Below are 17097 nucleotides of genomic sequence, written 5' to 3' on the forward strand. Positions count from 1 at the left end.
GTCCCTGCCTTAGCCTGAGCATCCAACAACCAGAAGCCAGGGCGCCCCCCCCCAGGCTGCGCGCGCAGCCCAGCAGTGCCACGTGGGAGGGCGGCCAATCCCAGGCCGGGAGGGCAACCGGGCCAGCCAATTGGAGGGGAGGAGGGTGGCTGGCGGGCGGGTCCGCGTGGGCGGGAGCGGCTGCGGGCTGGGCCAGTCAGGGCAAGGAAGGTCGGGGTTCCGGCCAATCGGGGAGATGGCGATCAAAGAGGAAGGGCGGGTGAGAGAGAAGGGCTAGGGCGATGGGGCGGGACCAGTGGGGATGTGGCCAATCGGAGCAGAGGTATCGCCCCAGCCGCCCAATCGGAAGGTGGGGTTAAACCAATCAATACAGAGACAGGAGAGGCGGGCCTGTGAGAGGAAGGGGCGGATCTAACGCGACCTTCCAGCCAATCCCAGGAGGACCGGCGTTAGGTCAGCCAATTAGCGTCAAGAAGGGGTCGCAGCTCAACCAATCAGTGTCGGGAACACCTGCAGCTTCACGGGCGGCCCGAGAGCCTTGTCTGTCGGCCAATAAAACATCGGAGCGGGAAACGGACCGGTGACTCCTCGGGCCAATGAGCGCGGACTTAGGGCGGGAGTGGCAGGCTCCTCGACAAATGGACACGCAAGAGCGGGCAGCTTCCCGGAAGCTCAGAATGGGGCGCCCTCCGCCAAGGGGGAGGAGCCGTTGGTGACAGTTGGGCGGTTGATTGGCGGTTGTCTCAGCCAATAGGAGAGGAGGGCTGGCTTAAGCGGCAGCCAATGGGCAGGGAGGCGGGGAGGGGCACAGCAGCAGCCAATGGGACGGGGGTTGGGGGTTGGCCGCGTTGAAAAGGATTCTGGGAGTTTGGTCAAGGGGTGTCCAGCTGGGTGGGGGGGAGAGCCAGGACTCCTGGGTTCTCTCCCCAGCTCTGGGAGGGGAGTGGGGGCTGGTGGGTTTGGGGGGGCCAGGACTCCTGGGTTCTCTCCCCAGCTCTGGGAGGGGAGTGGGGGCTGGTGGGTTTGGGGGGGCCAGGACTCCTGGGTTCTCTCCCCAGCTCTGGGAGGGGAGTGGGGGCTGGGAGCCCGGACGCCTGGGTTCTCTCCCCAGCTCTGGGAGGGGAGTGGGGGCTGGTGGGCTGGGAGCCCGGACTCCTGGGTTCTCTGCCTAGCTTGGGGGAGGGGTGAGGTCCCAGGCTTTCCTGGCAGGTGCTGCCCATGCGGAGTAGGGGGGCAGGGTTGGCTCAGCAGGGCCTGCAGGAGCCCCTGGGGATGGGGTTACCCTGCGCTGGGGGGGCTGGGCCGGCCCCTCCTCCCCCTGGACACTTCTCTCCTTTCTGTGGATCAAGATCTGAAGGACCCCCCCCTTTTCCTCCCCCCCCCAGCCTCTTCCCATCCCCCCTTCACACGCGAGGGCTGGGAGTCAGGTCTCCTGGGTTCTCTGGGAGGGGAGTGGGGTAGGACAGGGAGCCCGAAAAAGCTGACGCTGGTTCCTGTTTATAACCATAACACAGGGCTGTGCCCCCCGCCCCCAGCCCTCACCTGCATGCGTGTTCACTCTGGGCCCTAAGGATGGCCATTGCATCATTTGGAGCCTGTTTGCAGAGTCCTTTGGAGCTCTGGGTTGTGGGAGGAGCTTATGCACAAGATTCCCCTCCCCGTTAACTTGCCCCTCAACCCATCTCGCCTGGTTTGTCCTCAGGATCGACCCCGTGGCTTATCCAGCTCGGATTTCCCCCTCCCCTGTGCCAGCCCTTGGCACATGGGGGCAGGTGGTAGATCTGAGTGTGTGTTGGGTGCGGGGCATGAGGCTGGCCCCTAACCAGGGATCGGTGTGCCCTGGGGGTGGGGAGGGCCACCCCAGGGCTGGACTGAGTGGCATAAAGGCTGCCAACTTCTCGGTGGCTCTGAGGAGACAGCTGGTGCCGCCTGTCTTGAGAAGGAAACTTTCTCAGGGATGCCCCGATAGCCACGAACGGGGAGGGGGACAGACAGAGGGATACGGCACGCACAGGATAGTCCCACACAGTCCCTGCCCTGGGGCACAGAGGCCAAGCATTGGGGTGGGATGGGGTGACCCCATAGTGGGGACCCTTATTGGGGTGACACAAATGAGAGCAACGGGAGAGACTCAGGGTTCAGGAACAGGGGACTTGGATCTTGTGGGGGGACCTGTATAGGGGTGACACATGGAGGGTGGGGGAACTGATCCTTTCAGTGGGGACCTCTACTGGGGAGACACATGGAGGGAGGAGACAGGGTGCGTGTGTGATGAGTTGGAGCAATAGCTGAATATTATAGGGGGGACCCACAGAGGGGTGGCCCACACATGGGGGTTGGGGGCGGCAGAGAAGTCCCTCAGAGGGGAATGGGGGGATCTGAACCTTGTAGGAGGGCCCATATTGGGGTGCCACACATGAAGGCCCAGAGCTGGGAGGTCCATATAGGGGGGAGGGGGAGATGGGACAGGAGCATGAGATCTGGATCTTTTGGGGGATCCATATTGGGGTGACACATGGGGGAGAAGCAGATGGGACAAGAGAGGGGGACTCATAAAGATGTGACACATGGGGGGCAGCAGATGATGCAAAAGAGGGGGGACCCATAGTGGGGCTGACGTGGATCAGATGGGGCCCGGTATTGGGGTGACACACGAGGGGCAGCAGAGGAGGTGAATGGGGCAGAACCTGGATCGACTGAGCCAGGCTCTATGTTGGGGCAATACATGGGGTTGGGGGGGACCCTGTGGGGGGGTTCATGTGGGGCAGCCTGGGGGCCAAGCAGACTGGAGGGATCCCACCTCTCCTGTCTCCTTTCTCCAAGAAAGGAGCGTCCCGGCCGGGATCTATTTCAAGCCCTGGGCTCCTCCGAGCCAAACTTGAAGATGCTGCTATAGTTAGCCCTTGGCACGTCACCCCCCCCGGCACCCCCCGGGAGCTCTATATAACCCCAGGGGGATTGGAGCACTCCCCAGCCTGCCCAGCTTCCCCTCCAGCACAGACCTCCCAACAGCTGCGCCCGCCCGCGGAGAGGAGATGGTAAGTGAGACGGACCCAGGCAGACGGACGCACCCCGGGGAATTGAACAGAGGCCCCCCGGCCATACACGCCGCAGCTTGGGGACACTCGGACCCGCCTGTGGAAAGCTATAGTGTGGAGAGAAATGACCAGGGGATCAATCGATATATCTATCCCCACGCACACCCCCTACCTACCTACCTATCCCCATATACCCCCTCTATTTACCTATCAATCCCCCATACACACTTCTATCGATCTATCTATGGATCGATCTACCTACCCCCATCCACCCCCTCTATCTATCTATCTATCTGTCTATACACCCCCTCTATCTATCCTCATTCACCCCCTCTATCTATCCATCCCCATACACCCCTCTCATCCATCCATCTATCCCTGTACACTCTATCTATCCATCCCCACATACACCCCTCTATCTTTCTAGATACATTCCCCCCTCCTCCTCTCTCTCTTTAGACCCATGCACCCCCTATCTAGCCACCCCAGTCATCTATCTATCCCCCCCAAACCATCTACCTATCCATCCCCACACACCCCCTCCCACCTGCACCCGTCCATCTCCAGGCATCCCCCTAAGATGGCTCAGGCATGTCCTATTCTCCTGCAGGTTTTGGGGGTCACTTCTCTCCAGGTCCCTTCTCCCCAGTGGGTCCCTTCCCCTGCGATTTCCCCACGCCATCAGGGTGCTCTGGGCGTGGAGGGGGGAGAGATGGAGTCTGATGCACAGACAGACAGCACTTGGGCCCCCTCCCCACCGGATCTCTGTCCCCTTCCACCGCCCTCCCGTCGCTGAGACTGTGGGGTCATCTGGGTCCCGACACCCAACTGAGCCATGATGGCCCCATTGGGCATGGGGCGGGGGGCACAGAGCCAAAAATTAATCCCTCATGTATTGGGAGGGTGCTAGGGGACGCAGCAGAATCTGTGTCCCTTGGGCTAAAATCTTGGGGAGCCAAAACATCTCCCTCTAGCCTGGGCAAAAACACCCCACTTTTGACGTAGGGCCAGCTCCCCCAAGGGGAAAATCTGGGATATCCCTATTATCCATTGGGGGACTGTTACCCCCTCACCAATAGACACCCCATCTCATAACTGCCCCTCAACACAGCTGAGGCCCCTCACTTGCATTGCTTAACAGGTGTTTCCCCTTGCACCCCCATTTCCCCCACTAACTCCCATGCACCCCAATAACTCGTATGCACCCTATTTCCCCCACTAACTCCAATATACTCCCCAATAACTGCTGTGCACCCCAATTTCCCCACTAATGCCCATACACATCCCAGTAATTCTCATGCACCCCCCAATCACTCCCATACATCTCTCAACGTCCCCCTATGCACAATTCCACCCATATCTCCCCTGCACCCAAGTTCCTTGTAGCCCCCCAATATTGCACACTGCACCCCAATTCCCTCGCTAGCTCCCATACACCCCCAATAACCTCCACTTCTCTAAGTTCACCCCAAGAACTCCCCCAGTCCCCCCCCCATCCCATCTCTTGGGCTCTGCCCCCGCAGATCACAGACAGGGAGGAGGAGGGTGTTATGGGGCACCAGGCCTATGTTCGGGGCTCAGATCTGGGGTGGGGGTATGGTGGCCCATGGAATTAACCTTTGCATGCCACAGCCTGTCTGCTTTTCTTCCCCTTCCACTCCCCCGCCCCCCAAAAAAACAGGCACCCAAGAAGGCGAAGAGGAAGGCAGCCGAAGGCAGCTCCAGTGTCTTCTCTATGTTTGACCAAACCCAAATCCAGGAGTTCAAAGAGGTGAGGCGGAGGAGGTAGGGTGGATGAAGGGCAGGGAGGGGTGAGGGTGAGGGGAAGATTGGCCCCTCCAGTCTATTCCCCCTGTCTCCAGGGGGCGGGATCATCCCACCAAACCTTGATGCTCCAGGGTGGGGTCCGGGGTGCCGTCTCCCCAAGTCCTCCTCGTCCCCCCGAAATGACCTCACCTCGCCCGATCCGACAGAGAGAGACGCCACCCCACTGCGTCCTTCTCCCTGGGTGCGGCCGTCTCCCCAGCTCCCATCCCTCCCAGCACGGACGGGGCCGTTTCCTTCCCCGGATCCCAAGGGCCGGGCGTCTATTTTGGGGGCCGGTGGGTGGAGACGCGACATCTGCAGTTGGGTTGGAGGCGCCTTACAAGGAAATCCCTGGAGACGTGGAATTTGGGGGAGGAGGGGTGCCAATGGGGCATCTCCATCTATGCTGGGGGGGGGCTTGGCTGCCGGGGGAGGGGGATAGAGGGAGGGATGGAGCAAAAGCAGTGCGGGGGGGGGGGGGTCAGTAGCTTCCCTCCCGTCTCTGGAGAGCTCGTCAGCTCCTCCGGCATGCAGCACCTGTCCCCCACGGGAGGGGGGCTGCATCGGCAGCTCCCGGGGGCACGGGGCCGGGGGCACGCCGCCAGACGAGGATTCCTGGCGTTCCTTCTGTCCCCAAGGAGTCAGGAACGGGGGCTGGGTGACAGGTGTCTCGGGGGACAGCTGCAAGGCGGGGGGGCAGTGGGGGGAGGCCGGGCTGCAGAGAGCCATATGGCCCTTGGCATCTCTCCATTCCCATGATCCTTTGCTGCTCTCCCACTTAGGCCTTCACCGTCATTGACCAGAACAGAGATGGCATCATCGACAAGGAAGACCTGAGAGACACATTCGCTGCCATGGGTAAAGAGGCGGGGCCAGACCAGGGTGGGAGGGGCTTCTCTGGGGTGGGAGGGGCCATTCCAAGGGGGGTGGGGTCTATCTGGGAAGGGAGGGACCTGTTCCAGGAGGGGGGGAATGGGATTCCCCCCCCCGTTCTCCCCCCCACACACTTCATAACCCTTTCCCCCCCTTGGCAGGGCGCCTGAACGTGAAGAACGAGGAGCTGGACGCCATGATTAAGGAAGCCAGCGGCCCCATCAACTTCACCGTCTTCCTCACCATGTTTGGGGAGAAGCTCAAGGGTGAGTGACCCCCCCATCCCGCTTGGTACATCCCCCTCTCCCCCCCATCACACTCCCTGGTACATTCCCATCTCCCCTCATCCTGCTCCCTTTTGGTACCTCCCCACCCCACTGTCCCTGGGTATATTCCCATCTACCCCTTTGGTACATCCCTGTCTCCCCCCATCCTGCTCCCCCTTGGTACATCCCCATTTCCTCCTCCCCCAACTTTGGTACATCCCCATTTCCTCCCCCTGCGTATGTCCCCATCTTTTCTCCCCCCAACTTCCACCTCCCACCCTCTGACACATCCCCATCCCCCCCCATCACATCCCCATCCTGCTCCCTGTTACCCATTGGTACATCCATCCCCCCAATCACAACCCCATTGGTACGTCCCATTCCACCCACTGCCCATTGGTACTTCCCATCATGCTCCCCCAACCTGCTATACATTGGTACCTCCCATCCCATCCCCATTGGTATGTCCCATTACTGCCCCATCCCATCCCCCCTTAGCCTCTCCCCTATTGGTACATCCCATCCCCCCCCCATTGGTATGCCCCAGCCCCCCAATTCTCACCCTCTCCGCCCCCCAGGTGCTGACCCCGAGGACGTGATCATGGGGGCATTCAAGGTCCTGGACAGCGACGCCAAAGGCACCATCAAGAAGCAGTTGTGAGTATCCCTGTCCCCAGCAGGGGGCACTAGGGGTGGGTGTGGGGGGTCTCCCCAGGGCAGGGGGCGCTAGGGGTGATCCCAGCCCTGAGAGCGCGCAGGGAGGGGGGTCTCCCCAGCAGAGGGCGCTCTCCCCAGGGTGTGGGGTGGTGGTAGTAGGGGGGTACGTCAGGGTTGAGAAAGCGGGGGTGTCTCCCCAGAATTTGGGGTGTCTGATCGCCACTCTCTCTCTTCCCCCCTCTCAGCCTGGAAGAACTTCTGACCACCCAGTGCGACAGATTCACCCCAGAAGAGGTGAGAAATTTGGGGGTGACCCCCTGAACCCCAATACAAACCCCATCCCCCCAATCTAACCCATCCCCCCCCCAGATCATCCCATCCAACCTGATCCCTCCCGCAGCAGCAGTGGGGGGAGGTGTCTGGGATCGAGGGGCACAAACCCTAGCTTTGGGGGTGGGGGTCACCCCAATTTTAACTCCCCTCTTGCACCTGTCGTCCCCCCCCCAGATCAAGAACATGTGGGCAGCTTTTCCTCCAGATGTGGCCGGCAACGTGGACTACAAGAACATCTGCTACGTCATTACACACGGTGAAGACAAAGAAGGGGAGTAAATCCATCAGGCCTACCCAAATTGCCCTGCCGCCCTGACGCAGGGGGCTGGCGCTGTGGGGTCCCATCCACCCACACCCCCCAGGTTGGGGGCATATCACCCACATGACGCCAAATCAGCTTCAGTTTTGGACCCCCAAACTGCAGACGCCAGTCTTATTTATTGTGATTTTGGGGTGGGGAGCTGGGACCCCACAACCTTGCCCTTCCCCACCCTGCAGCCAGAGTCTTAAGAAACTGATCAGGACCCGTGTCAAGAATTGAGAAAAAAATGTTTCAATAAAGATGAGGAAACCTGTTTTTAACTCTCTCGGTGTCCTAGTCTGTTGTGTTGTGACTGCTTCTGGAGTGGGGCACAGTGGCTGTTTAGATAGGGATCAAGATGGGCTAATGAAGCGGCAGTGGTTGAAATCCTGGCCCCACTGAAGTCTGTGGTTGTTTTCCGATAACTTCAGTCAGGTCAGGATGTCACAGCAGGTTTTGGAATGAAAAAATTAGATACTTCTTATCTGTTAACCTATGGAACACCCCGCCACATGATTTCATGGAGATATAATTTCACACGCGGCTCAGGAAATTTGGGATCTGATGGTTCTTAGGAGCAATTCAAAAATGTAAAATCGAGACAGCACATTTCAGGGGAAAGATATGAGATGATTTTAGACGTTAAGCTGTGGAACACTCTGCCACATGATTTTAGGGAGCAAAAACTGCCCATGTGGCTTTAGAAAATTTAGTATGTGATGGCTCTTAGGGCAAAATTAAAGTGCATGAATCAAGACAGCACATCTTAGAGGGAACATATGAAATAAATGTATCAATTAACCTCTAGAACTCCCTGACACACCATTTCGTTGAGTTAAAATTTCACACATGGCTTAGAAAATTTAGCATGCGACACATTTTAGGACAGAAATTATATTGGGCAAATTAAGGTAGCACATTTCAGTAGGAAGATGATTTTAACTAGTAGCCAGAGGAACTCCCCACCACATGAGTTTACAGAGCTTAAAATTTCACTCCCAGTTCAGGAAATGTAGTGTCTGATGGTTCTTAGGAAAAGATTCAAGGTGAGAAAATCAGACAGCATACGATACATGGACGAAACTAGATAATTTTATCTGTTAATCTGTGACATTCCCTGACCCATGATTTCACTGTGCTAAAATTTCACACTCTGCCCTGAAAATTGGGGCTTATGGTTTTAGAAGGCAAAATCTCTCTGGACCGGCGTCTCCCGACAGATTTTGAGGGAAAAATCCACGGCTCGGGCCGACTGGGTGAGGCATCCTAGAGAAAGGACGTCTATACACGGGCCGAAGAACTGGGAGATATTCTCCTCCGAGATCCCACCGCTGGCTTCCACCATCACCCGGGGGTGGGCGGCTTTCAGCGCGCTGGCGGCGGGATGCAAGTCCTAGAGGAACAAGGGGCAGGGTTATAAGGGAGGGGGCTGGGAGACCCCCCGCCCCACCTGGTAGCCCCCAAACTCCCTGGTACCTCCGGGGAGAAGTTATCCAGCATGACTATGTCAGATCCGGCCTCTGCGGCCTCCAGGGCCTCTCCCAGCGAACGACACTCCACCTCCAGCTTCAGATGAAAGCCAGCCACCCGCTGGGCTTCCTGGACAGCCTAGAGGTGGAGAGAGAGTTTGGGCAGGGAATGGGACCCAGGTGTCCGGGTAGGAGACACCACCTAGTACTCCCAGAGATAGGGGTGGAGTCCAGGCATCTGAGATGGCTGCCCTAGGGGTCCCCCCCCCATGCTCCCAGAGACTGGGAGGGGTAATGCGACCCAGGCATCCAGGTAGGAGATACCACCCCCCCTCCAGTACTTCCAGGCCCACCCCCTTACCTGGGCAATTCCTCCCGCAGCCCAGACGTGGTTATCCTTCAGCATGACAAGACTGCCCAAACCGTAGCGGTGGCCCGAAGCTCCCCCCACCAGCAGGGCGTACTTCTCAGCCAGCCTGAAACCCGGCGTGGTCTTCCTCGTCCCGGCCACTTGCCCGCGCCAGCCGGCCTCCCGCGCCAGCCGGCAGGCCCGTCCCGTGGCCGTGGCCACCCCGCTGCACCGTCCCAGGCAATTCAGAGCAGTCCTCTCCCCGAGCAACAGGTGGCGGGCTTTGCCGCGGACTTCGGCCACGCGGGCCACGGGCTCCAGCCAGGCCCCCTCGGGCTGGAACCACTCCACGGTGCAGCCCAGCTCGGTAAAGACGGCGTCAAAGAAGGGGCAGCCAGCCAACACCCCGGGAGACTTGCAGAGGAGCACAGCGCGCTCCGGGCGCTCCCCCACTGCGCAGCCCGCGGGGTCGAAGGCCGGGGCATCCTCTTGGAGCCAGTCCCGGACCAGCTGGCGCAAGCGGGGGGGCGGGAGGAGGTGAGAGAGATCCAGGCGGGAGGTCATGGCGTCGGTCTGCAACGGGAAACCATAGAGGCATTGTGGAGAAGACATACCAGAGCGTACACTGCTCCTACAAGTCGGGGCATCTTTATGGCGCCACCGAGTGGAGGAAGAGGGGAACTGTGCCCAGAGCCAGAGCAACCCTGCTGGGAGAGGCCGGGCTGGAGCAGCCGGGAGCTCCCCCCACAGCCAGCGCCCCGCCCCTTCCCCACAGCGCCCCCTGCTGGGAGAGGCCGGGGCTGGAGTAGCCGGGAGCTCCCCACAAAACCAGCACTCCCACCCTGCTCCCCACAGCGCCCCCTGTTGGAAGAGGCTGGGGCTGGAATAGCCAAGAGCTCCCCCCACAGCCAGCGCCCCTCCCCACAGCACCCCATGCTCCCCCTTTTCCCCTGCGTCCCCTCCCCCCCATTTGACAAGGGAAGAGAGAAAAGGGGTTCACTCCCAGCTCCTCCCACTTCCCCCCACCCCAGGGTCCTGTCTGCGTCTCCCGCTCCGCCCCGGGCCTGTCTGCACCAAACCCCCTCCCCCAGCACAAGGCAAAGTCCAGGCCATCCCAGTCTGACCCAGAGCAAACACACAGGGCAGAGCAACTCCCACTCCAGGGCCACAGACCCCGAGCTCCCGGGCCTGGGCCTGGGGGGCCGGGGACCCCCTGAGCAGGAGGGATCTTACCTGCCACCGCCACTCGGTGGAGTCCGGGAACAAGGGGCAGCTGGACGGAGATCTGGAACAGGACACGCTTCCCGGCCTGGAAGGAGCTGGGGTGTGGGAGGGGCTGGCCAGGAGGTGGGGCTGGCCAGGGGGGACGGGGGGCTGAGAAAACACCTAGGAGGCACTTCACACAGAGTATAAACTGCTTCCCCCGGGGGCTGCGTTCCAGCACCTGGCGGGGGGTCCCTGTGAGCCCAGCCCCCCGCTGCCCCAGAGGGGTCACGTCCCAGCACCAGGCGAGGGGTCCCCGTGTGCCCAGCCCCCCCACCTCAGAGGGGCCACGTCCCAGCACCAGGCGAGGGGTCCCCGTGTGCCCAGGCCCCCCACCCCAGAGAGGCCACGTCCCAGCACCAGGCGAGGGGTCCCCGTGTGCCCAGGCCCCCCACCCCAGAGGGGCCGCGTCCCAGCACCAGGCGAGGGGTCCCTGTGAGCCCAGCCCCCCGCTGCCCCAGAGGGGTCACGTCCCAGCACCAGGCGAGGGGTCCCCGTGTGCCCAGCCCCCCCCACCTCAGAGGGGCCACGTCCCAGCACCAGGCGAGGGGTCCCCGTGTGCCCAGGCCCCCCACCCCAGAGGGGCCACGTCCCAGCACCAGGCGAGGGGTCCCCGTGTGCCCAGCCCCCCCACCCCAGAGGGGCCACGTCCCAGCGCCAGGCGAGGGGTCCCCGTGTGCCCAGCCCCCCCACCCCTGAGGGGCCACGTCCCAGCACCAGGCGAGGGGTCCCCATGTGCCCAGCCCCCCCACCTCAGAGGGGCCATGTCCCAGCGCCAGCCGAGGGGTCCCCGTGTGCCCAGCCCCCCCACCTCAGAGGGGCCACGTCCCAGCACCAGGCGAGGAGACCCCGTGTGCCCAGCCCCCCCACCCCAGAGGGGCCACGTCCCAGCACCAGGCGAGGGGACCCCGTGTGCCCAGCCCCCCCACCTCAGAGGGGCCACGTCCCAGCACCAGGCGAGGGGTCCCCATGAGCCCAGCCCCCCCACCTCAGAGGGGCCACGTCCCAGCACCAGGCGAGGGGTCCCCGTGTGCCCAGCCCCCCCACCCCTGAGGGGCCACGTCCCAGCGCCAGGCGAGGGGTCCCCGTGTGCCCAGCCCCCCCACCTCAGAGGGGCCACATCCCAGCACCAGGCGAGGGGTCCCCGTGTGCCCAGCCCGCCCACCCCAGAGGGGCCACGTCCCAGCACCAGGCGAGGGGACCCGTGTGCCCAGCCCCCCCACCTCAGAGGGGCCACGTCCCAGCACCAGGCGAGGGGTCCCCGTGTGCCCAGCCCCCCCACCCCTGAGGGGCCACGTCCCAGCACCAGGCGAGGGGACCCCGTGTGCCCAGCCCCCCCACCTCAGAGGGGCCACGTCCCAGCACCAGGCGAGGGGTCCCCATGAGCCCAGCCCCCCCACCTCAGAGGGGCCACGTCCCAGCACCAGGCGAGGGGTCCCCGTGTGCCCAGCCCCCCCACCCCTGAGGGGCCACGTCCCAGCGCCAGGCGAGGGGGTCCCCGTGTGCCCAGCCCCCCCACCTCAGAGGGGCCACATCCCAGCACCAGGCGAGGGGTCCCCGTGTGCCCAGCCCCCCCACCCCAGAGGGGCCACGTCCCAGCACCAGGCGAGGGGACCCCGTGTGCCCAGCCCCCCCACCTCAGAGGGGCCACGTCCCAGCACCAGGCGAGGGGTCCCCATGAGCCCAGCCCCTCCACCTCAGAGGGGCCACGTCCCAGCACCAGGCGAGGGGTCCCCGTGTGCCCAGCCCCCCCCACCCCTGAGGGGCCACGTCCCAGCACCAGGCGAGGGGTCCCCGTGTGCCCAGCCCCCCCACCCCAGAGGGGCCACGTCCCAGCACCAGGCGAGGGGTCCCCGTGTGCCCAGGCCCCCCACCCCAGAGGGGCCACGTCCCAGCACCAGGCGAGGGGACCCCGTGTGCCCAGCCCGCCCACCTCAGAGGGGCCACGTCCCAGCACCAGGCGAGGGGTCCCCATGAGCCCAGCCCCCCCACCTCAGAGGGGCCACGTCCCAGCACCAGGCGAGGGGTCCCCGTGTGCCCAGCCCCCCCACCCCTGAGGGGCCGCGTCCCAGCACCAGGCGAGGGGTCCCCGTGTGCCCAGCCCCCCCACCCCAGAGGGGCCACGTCCCAGCACCAGGCGAGGGGACCCCGTGTGCCCAGCCCCCCCACCCCAGAGGGGCCACGTCCCAGCGCCAGGCGAGGGGTCCCCGTGTGCCCAGCCCGCCCACCCCAGAGGGGCCGCGTCCCAGCACCAGGCGAGGGGTCCCCGTGTGCCCAGCCCGCCCACCCCAGAGGGGCCGCGTCCCAGCGCCAGGCGAGGGGTCCCCGTGTGCCCAGCCCCCCGCTGCCCCAGAGGGGCCACGTCCCAGCACCAGGCAAGGGGACCCCGTGTGCCAGCCCGCCCACCCCAGAGGGGCCACGTCCCAGCACCAGGCGAGGGGACCCCGTGTGCCCAGCCCCCCCACCTCAGAGGGGCCACGTCCCAGCACCAGGCGAGGGGTCCCCATGAGCCCAGCCCCTCCACCTCAGAGGGGCCACGTCCCAGCACCAGGCGAGGGGTCCCCGTGTGCCCAGCCCCCCCCACCCCTGAGGGGCCACGTCCCAGCACCAGGCGAGGGGTCCCCGTGTGCCCAGCCCCCCCACCCCAGAGGGGCCACGTCCCAGCACCAGGCGAGGGGTCCCCGTGTGCCCAGGCCCCCCACCCCAGAGGGGCCACGTCCCAGCACCAGGCGAGGGGACCCCGTGTGCCCAGCCCGCCCACCTCAGAGGGGCCACGTCCCAGCACCAGGCGAGGGGTCCCCATGAGCCCAGCCCCCCCACCTCAGAGGGGCCACGTCCCAGCACCAGGCGAGGGGTCCCCGTGTGCCCAGCCCCCCCACCCCTGAGGGGCCGCGTCCCAGCACCAGGCGAGGGGTCCCCGTGTGCCCAGCCCCCCCACCCCAGAGGGGCCACGTCCCAGCACCAGGCGAGGGGACCCCGTGTGCCCAGCCCCCCCACCCCAGAGGGGCCACGTCCCAGCGCCAGGCGAGGGGTCCCCGTGTGCCCAGCCCGCCCACCCCAGAGGGGCCGCGTCCCAGCGCCAGGCGAGGGGTCCCCGTGTGCCCAGCCCGCCCACCCCAGAGGGGCCGCGTCCCAGCGCCAGGCGAGGGGTCCCCGTGTGCCCAGCCCCCCGCTGCCCCAGAGGGGCCACGTCCCAGCACCAGGCAAGGGGACCCCGTGTGCCAGCCCGCCCACCCCAGAGGGGCCACGTCCCAGCACCAGGCGAGGGGACCCCGTGTGCCCAGCCCCCCCACCCCTGAGGGGCCGCGTCCCAGCACCAGGCAAGGGGACCCCGTGTGCCCAGCCCCCCCCCACCCCAGAGGGGCCACGTCCCAGCACCAGGCAAGGGGACCCCGTGTGCCATCCTCCAGAGGCAGCAAATTCTGACCAATGTGGCTGTAAAAGACATTTCAGAAGATACACAGGAGATCCCTCCGAGTCCAAAATGCACCTTTTTGCTTTCCACAGGGGTGTCCATTTTGCTTTCCACGGGGCTGGGCAGAGTCACGTCCTTTCTCCCCTTCCGGCACTTCACCCATCGCTCCGCCTAGTTTGGACAGAACCACACGACAGCGCGAACGTTCTCGTACGAAAATACGATCGCACGGGAAAGGCGTTTACATTTTCACGCCACGTGTGGGAACCGCGTGCTTTGCACGGCACGGTTCAACTCGGCACTGCCATGGCCAGCGACGTGTGGCCGGGTTTGGTTTCGTTACAGACCCACTGGACGATGTCCTTCGTCATCCCAGGCCAATAGTATCGTGCGGTCATCGCGCTTCTCGTTTTAAAGATTCCTTGGTGTTGGCCCCGGGGACTCCCACGACGCTGTTGGAAGAGTTGTCGGGCTTGCTTCCTGGTGCACACGATGACAGCCTTTCCTCCTTTGCCAGTCCGGAAAAGCGTCCGTCTGCTGATCGGAGAAGAGGGGGACACTGAGGCGGGGATAAGCAATGATCAGATATTTTCAAAGTCACCGGTTCATAGGGCTATGATTTGGTCACGGAATCTGTGACTTCCAAAGACCCCTGTGACTTTAGCCCCCGGGAGCTCGGAGCCGCTGCGGGTGGCCAGGGCGCCCCGCAGCTGGGAGCCACAGGCGGGGGGGGGGATGCCCCGCAGCTCCCAGCCGGGCCCCCAGGAGTGGTGTGGAGACCCCATAGCTCCCAATTTTGTCGTGCATACTTTTAGTAGACGTCAGGGATAGGTTGCGGGCTTCCAAGAATTTTTCTTTATTGCCCGTGACCTGTCCGTGACTTTTACTACAAATATGCGTGACAAAATCTTAGCCTTAATTATACGGCATATGCCTATCAAAGATATCTGAACGCTATCGGGGGGTAGCCGTGTTAATCTGTATCCACAAAAACAAGGTTAGTCTTTAAGGTGCCACCGGACTCCTTGTTATATCTGAGCACTGTGTGGTTCGTCATGGCTTGAGTACAAAGTGCGGGGGGGGGGGGGAGACTTCAATATCTGGTTCTAATTAGCTGTTGAAATGGTTTTTCAAACGAGAAATCATTGCTCGGTGAAAGCCTGCGGGTTGTTGTTTGCGGATACGCTGGATCACGGGCTTGAGAAATAAAGCGGAATGACAGGGTTTGTCTGGTCGTATTCATAAGTTATACTCCTTTGCCGTGTAACTGAGCCACGCGTTTGTTAGGGCACCGAGGCGGGTAGCGCAGATGGTCTGGGCACCGTGAAGAAAACCCGGATCCTGACCGTGGTCCCGGTGACGGTCAGGTGAACGCTCCCAACAAACCCAGCGCTGGGGCATCGGGACCGTAAGTTACAGGCTGAAAAGTCCGTTGTATTCTGCGCCTGGATGACATGAAAAGAAGTCTCGCTCGCCTTCCAAAGAAAAGTTGGCAGCAAATCGACGCAGATGAAGTCTGCCGGCTTTATTCATTCCTTCAGGATATGTGTTTCTCCTCTTTAATGCCAACACCCGGGCGTTTTTTTCCTCAAAGGGTTTCCGTGAGTATTGTTCACAGAAGAAAACATGTCACACTGTTAACATTTACCTAATGGCAAACATGCAGTATCTAGCCATACAACAATCGGACTTTATTTAGTCGGTGTGACGAAGCGCTGCTCCCGGGGCAGCAGCTTCTTGCTCAGGCACGCAATGGGGCGTCTCTCCCACTTAGTATCAGTTTGCATCAGCACCGCACCCAGCCCCGCGTCGGAGGGGTCAGTGAGCACCAGGAAGGGTTTGTTAAAATCCAGGTTTACCAGCTTTGGATAAGTGCCCATGACAGTAGGTGTGACATGGAAATTGCGGACGTATAAGCAGGGTAAGCCCAACTCAACGAGGCCGCATTCATAGGCCAATCCCAAGAGGGACAGAAGTCAACGTGAGCTACGTGCCTAAGTTTGAAGTATTTGTGGCTTACAAAGTCTGGCTGCCTTTGACCCATGGAAATCGAATTGCATTTGAAATCATGAGATGGCCTATAAGGGTTTAACCAAGTGAAGTCAGAGTCACTCCAGGCAGGAATGTGAATTTCACAAGCAGGGGAGTTTGAAAATAACAGAGCATAGAGAGATACCCGCTCCCTACCCGGCATACTGCTATTTATTACAGGGAGGTTTTGGCCTTGTACAGCCTTGTTGGAAAAATCCGTTTTCTGAAATGCTGAAGAATCTGAAATAAAGCAACCCATATAACGAACACACGCGTTTCAGGGTCACGATGAGCACAGGCATGACAAACATTTATAAAGCACAAAGGGACTTCGGAGCTTTTGTGAAGGTCCTCAGCCAGGGGGACCCTACACCTTTGGGTCCACCAGACGTCTTATTGCAGGGTGCACAGCGTAAGTGCTCGTGGCAGGGGAGTTATCTCACTGGAGAATGGACAGGGGAGACACTTGAGGTGTTAGTGCTCGTGGCAGGGGAGTTATCTCACTGGAGAATGGACAGGGGAGACACTTGAGGTGTTAAGCACCAGGTTAGCAGAGCACTCTTGTATGGGTTCACAAGGCGTGTGTTATCTTTGTGAGGGGGTCCCCTGGGTGCAACCTGGACTATGGGACCCCTGACCCCTCCCAACCCACCAGCCTTTCACCCTGTCCTTTCTCCAAGGGGCCTCAGGGAGAGCGGAGAACTTTTTGATGGGCCACCCACGCCCATCTGGCCAACCTTTTTGTTGCAACTGAAAGGCTGGGTGTGGGCGTTGCCTCAGGGTTACAAACCCCCAGGGCCGAGGGTTGTTCCTACCTCTGAAATGTTCCCAACGCTGAACAAAACATTCGGGTTTCTCCCTTCAAAAGTTTACAGCTGACCATGGACTTCTACAGCTTGGAAACTTCACCAGGCAGAAGAAAAAGGCCGCTCTCCCTTTATTTATTATGTTGAACACAGTCCTGTCCTGTGCTGGGGGCTTTGTGCGGCGGGGGCCGGGAGGGGGTTTCTGCTGCTGCCTGACTGCGGGCTTCCCGCTCCAAGGCAGGTGCGTGTGGTTGGCCGGTGAGTCCCCAACGCTGGCGTTTGTAGCTCCGTGTTCACGACTTCCCGTCCAGGGACAGCTCGCACAATCCAACAGGGCATTAACGGATCAAGAGTCGTAAAGAGACCCCTGGCAAGGCAGGCGTTGTACCAAACGTCTCATCAGCATCTCACAGCGGCGGGGGCGGGGGCGGGGGGTCCGGGGGGGTACGTCGAGGTGCACAGTGCCGCAGCCTTAGGTCCGTGGCGTTTA

The 17097-nt window shown here is 61.9% G+C and overlaps 2 protein-coding genes across 2 annotated transcripts; one reads left to right on the plus strand and one right to left on the minus strand.

Moving 5' to 3' along the window:
• The first annotated feature begins 4758 nt into the window (after window positions 1-4758).
• Window positions 4759-7371, plus strand: MYL11 (myosin light chain 11). Its single transcript, XM_077819742.1, has 6 exons — window positions 4759-4809; window positions 5627-5702; window positions 5879-5983; window positions 6562-6640; window positions 6886-6934; window positions 7148-7371. Exons 1-6 carry the CDS (start codon window positions 4774-4776, stop codon window positions 7250-7252), a joined length of 450 nt encoding a protein of 149 aa, XP_077675868.1. The 5' UTR covers window positions 4759-4773; the 3' UTR covers window positions 7253-7371.
• A 1022-nt stretch (window positions 7372-8393) lies between these two features.
• Window positions 8394-10443, minus strand: QPRT (quinolinate phosphoribosyltransferase). The gene is made up of 4 exons (XM_077819796.1): window positions 10326-10443; window positions 9105-9665; window positions 8751-8882; window positions 8394-8667 (listed from the first exon to the last, which is right to left on the minus strand). Exons 2-4 carry the CDS (start codon window positions 9654-9656, stop codon window positions 8455-8457), a joined length of 897 nt encoding a protein of 298 aa, XP_077675922.1. The 5' UTR covers window positions 9657-9665; window positions 10326-10443; the 3' UTR covers window positions 8394-8454.
• Window positions 10444-17097: the final 6654 nt, after the last annotated feature.

This window comes from Eretmochelys imbricata, chromosome 6, assembly GCF_965152235.1.
Source record: "Eretmochelys imbricata isolate rEreImb1 chromosome 6, rEreImb1.hap1, whole genome shotgun sequence".
NCBI lineage: Eukaryota > Metazoa > Chordata > Testudines > Cheloniidae > Eretmochelys > Eretmochelys imbricata.

Bases quoted from the DNA above. Each gene is read 5' to 3' on its own strand.
- MYL11 (XM_077819742.1), top strand. From the start codon at position 4,774: ATGTTTGACCAAACCCAAATCCAGGAGTTCAAAGAG. The intron at 5,703-5,878 runs GTAAAGAGGCGG...CCCCCTTGGCAG, and splicing joins AGACACATTCGCTGCCATGG to GGCGCCTGAACGTGAAGAAC. The intron at 6,641-6,885 runs GTGAGTATCCCT...CCCCCCTCTCAG, and splicing joins GGCACCATCAAGAAGCAGTT to CCTGGAAGAACTTCTGACCA.
- QPRT (XM_077819796.1), bottom strand. From the start codon at position 9,656: ATGACCTCCCGCCTGGATCTCTCTCACCTCCTCCCGCCCCCCCGCTTG. The intron at 8,883-9,104 runs GTAAGGGGGTGG...CTCCACCTCTAG, and splicing joins CTGCGGGAGGAATTGCCCAG to GCTGTCCAGGAAGCCCAGCG. The intron at 8,668-8,750 runs GTACCAGGGAGT...TTGTTCCTCTAG, and splicing joins TGGATAACTTCTCCCCGGAG to GACTTGCATCCCGCCGCCAG.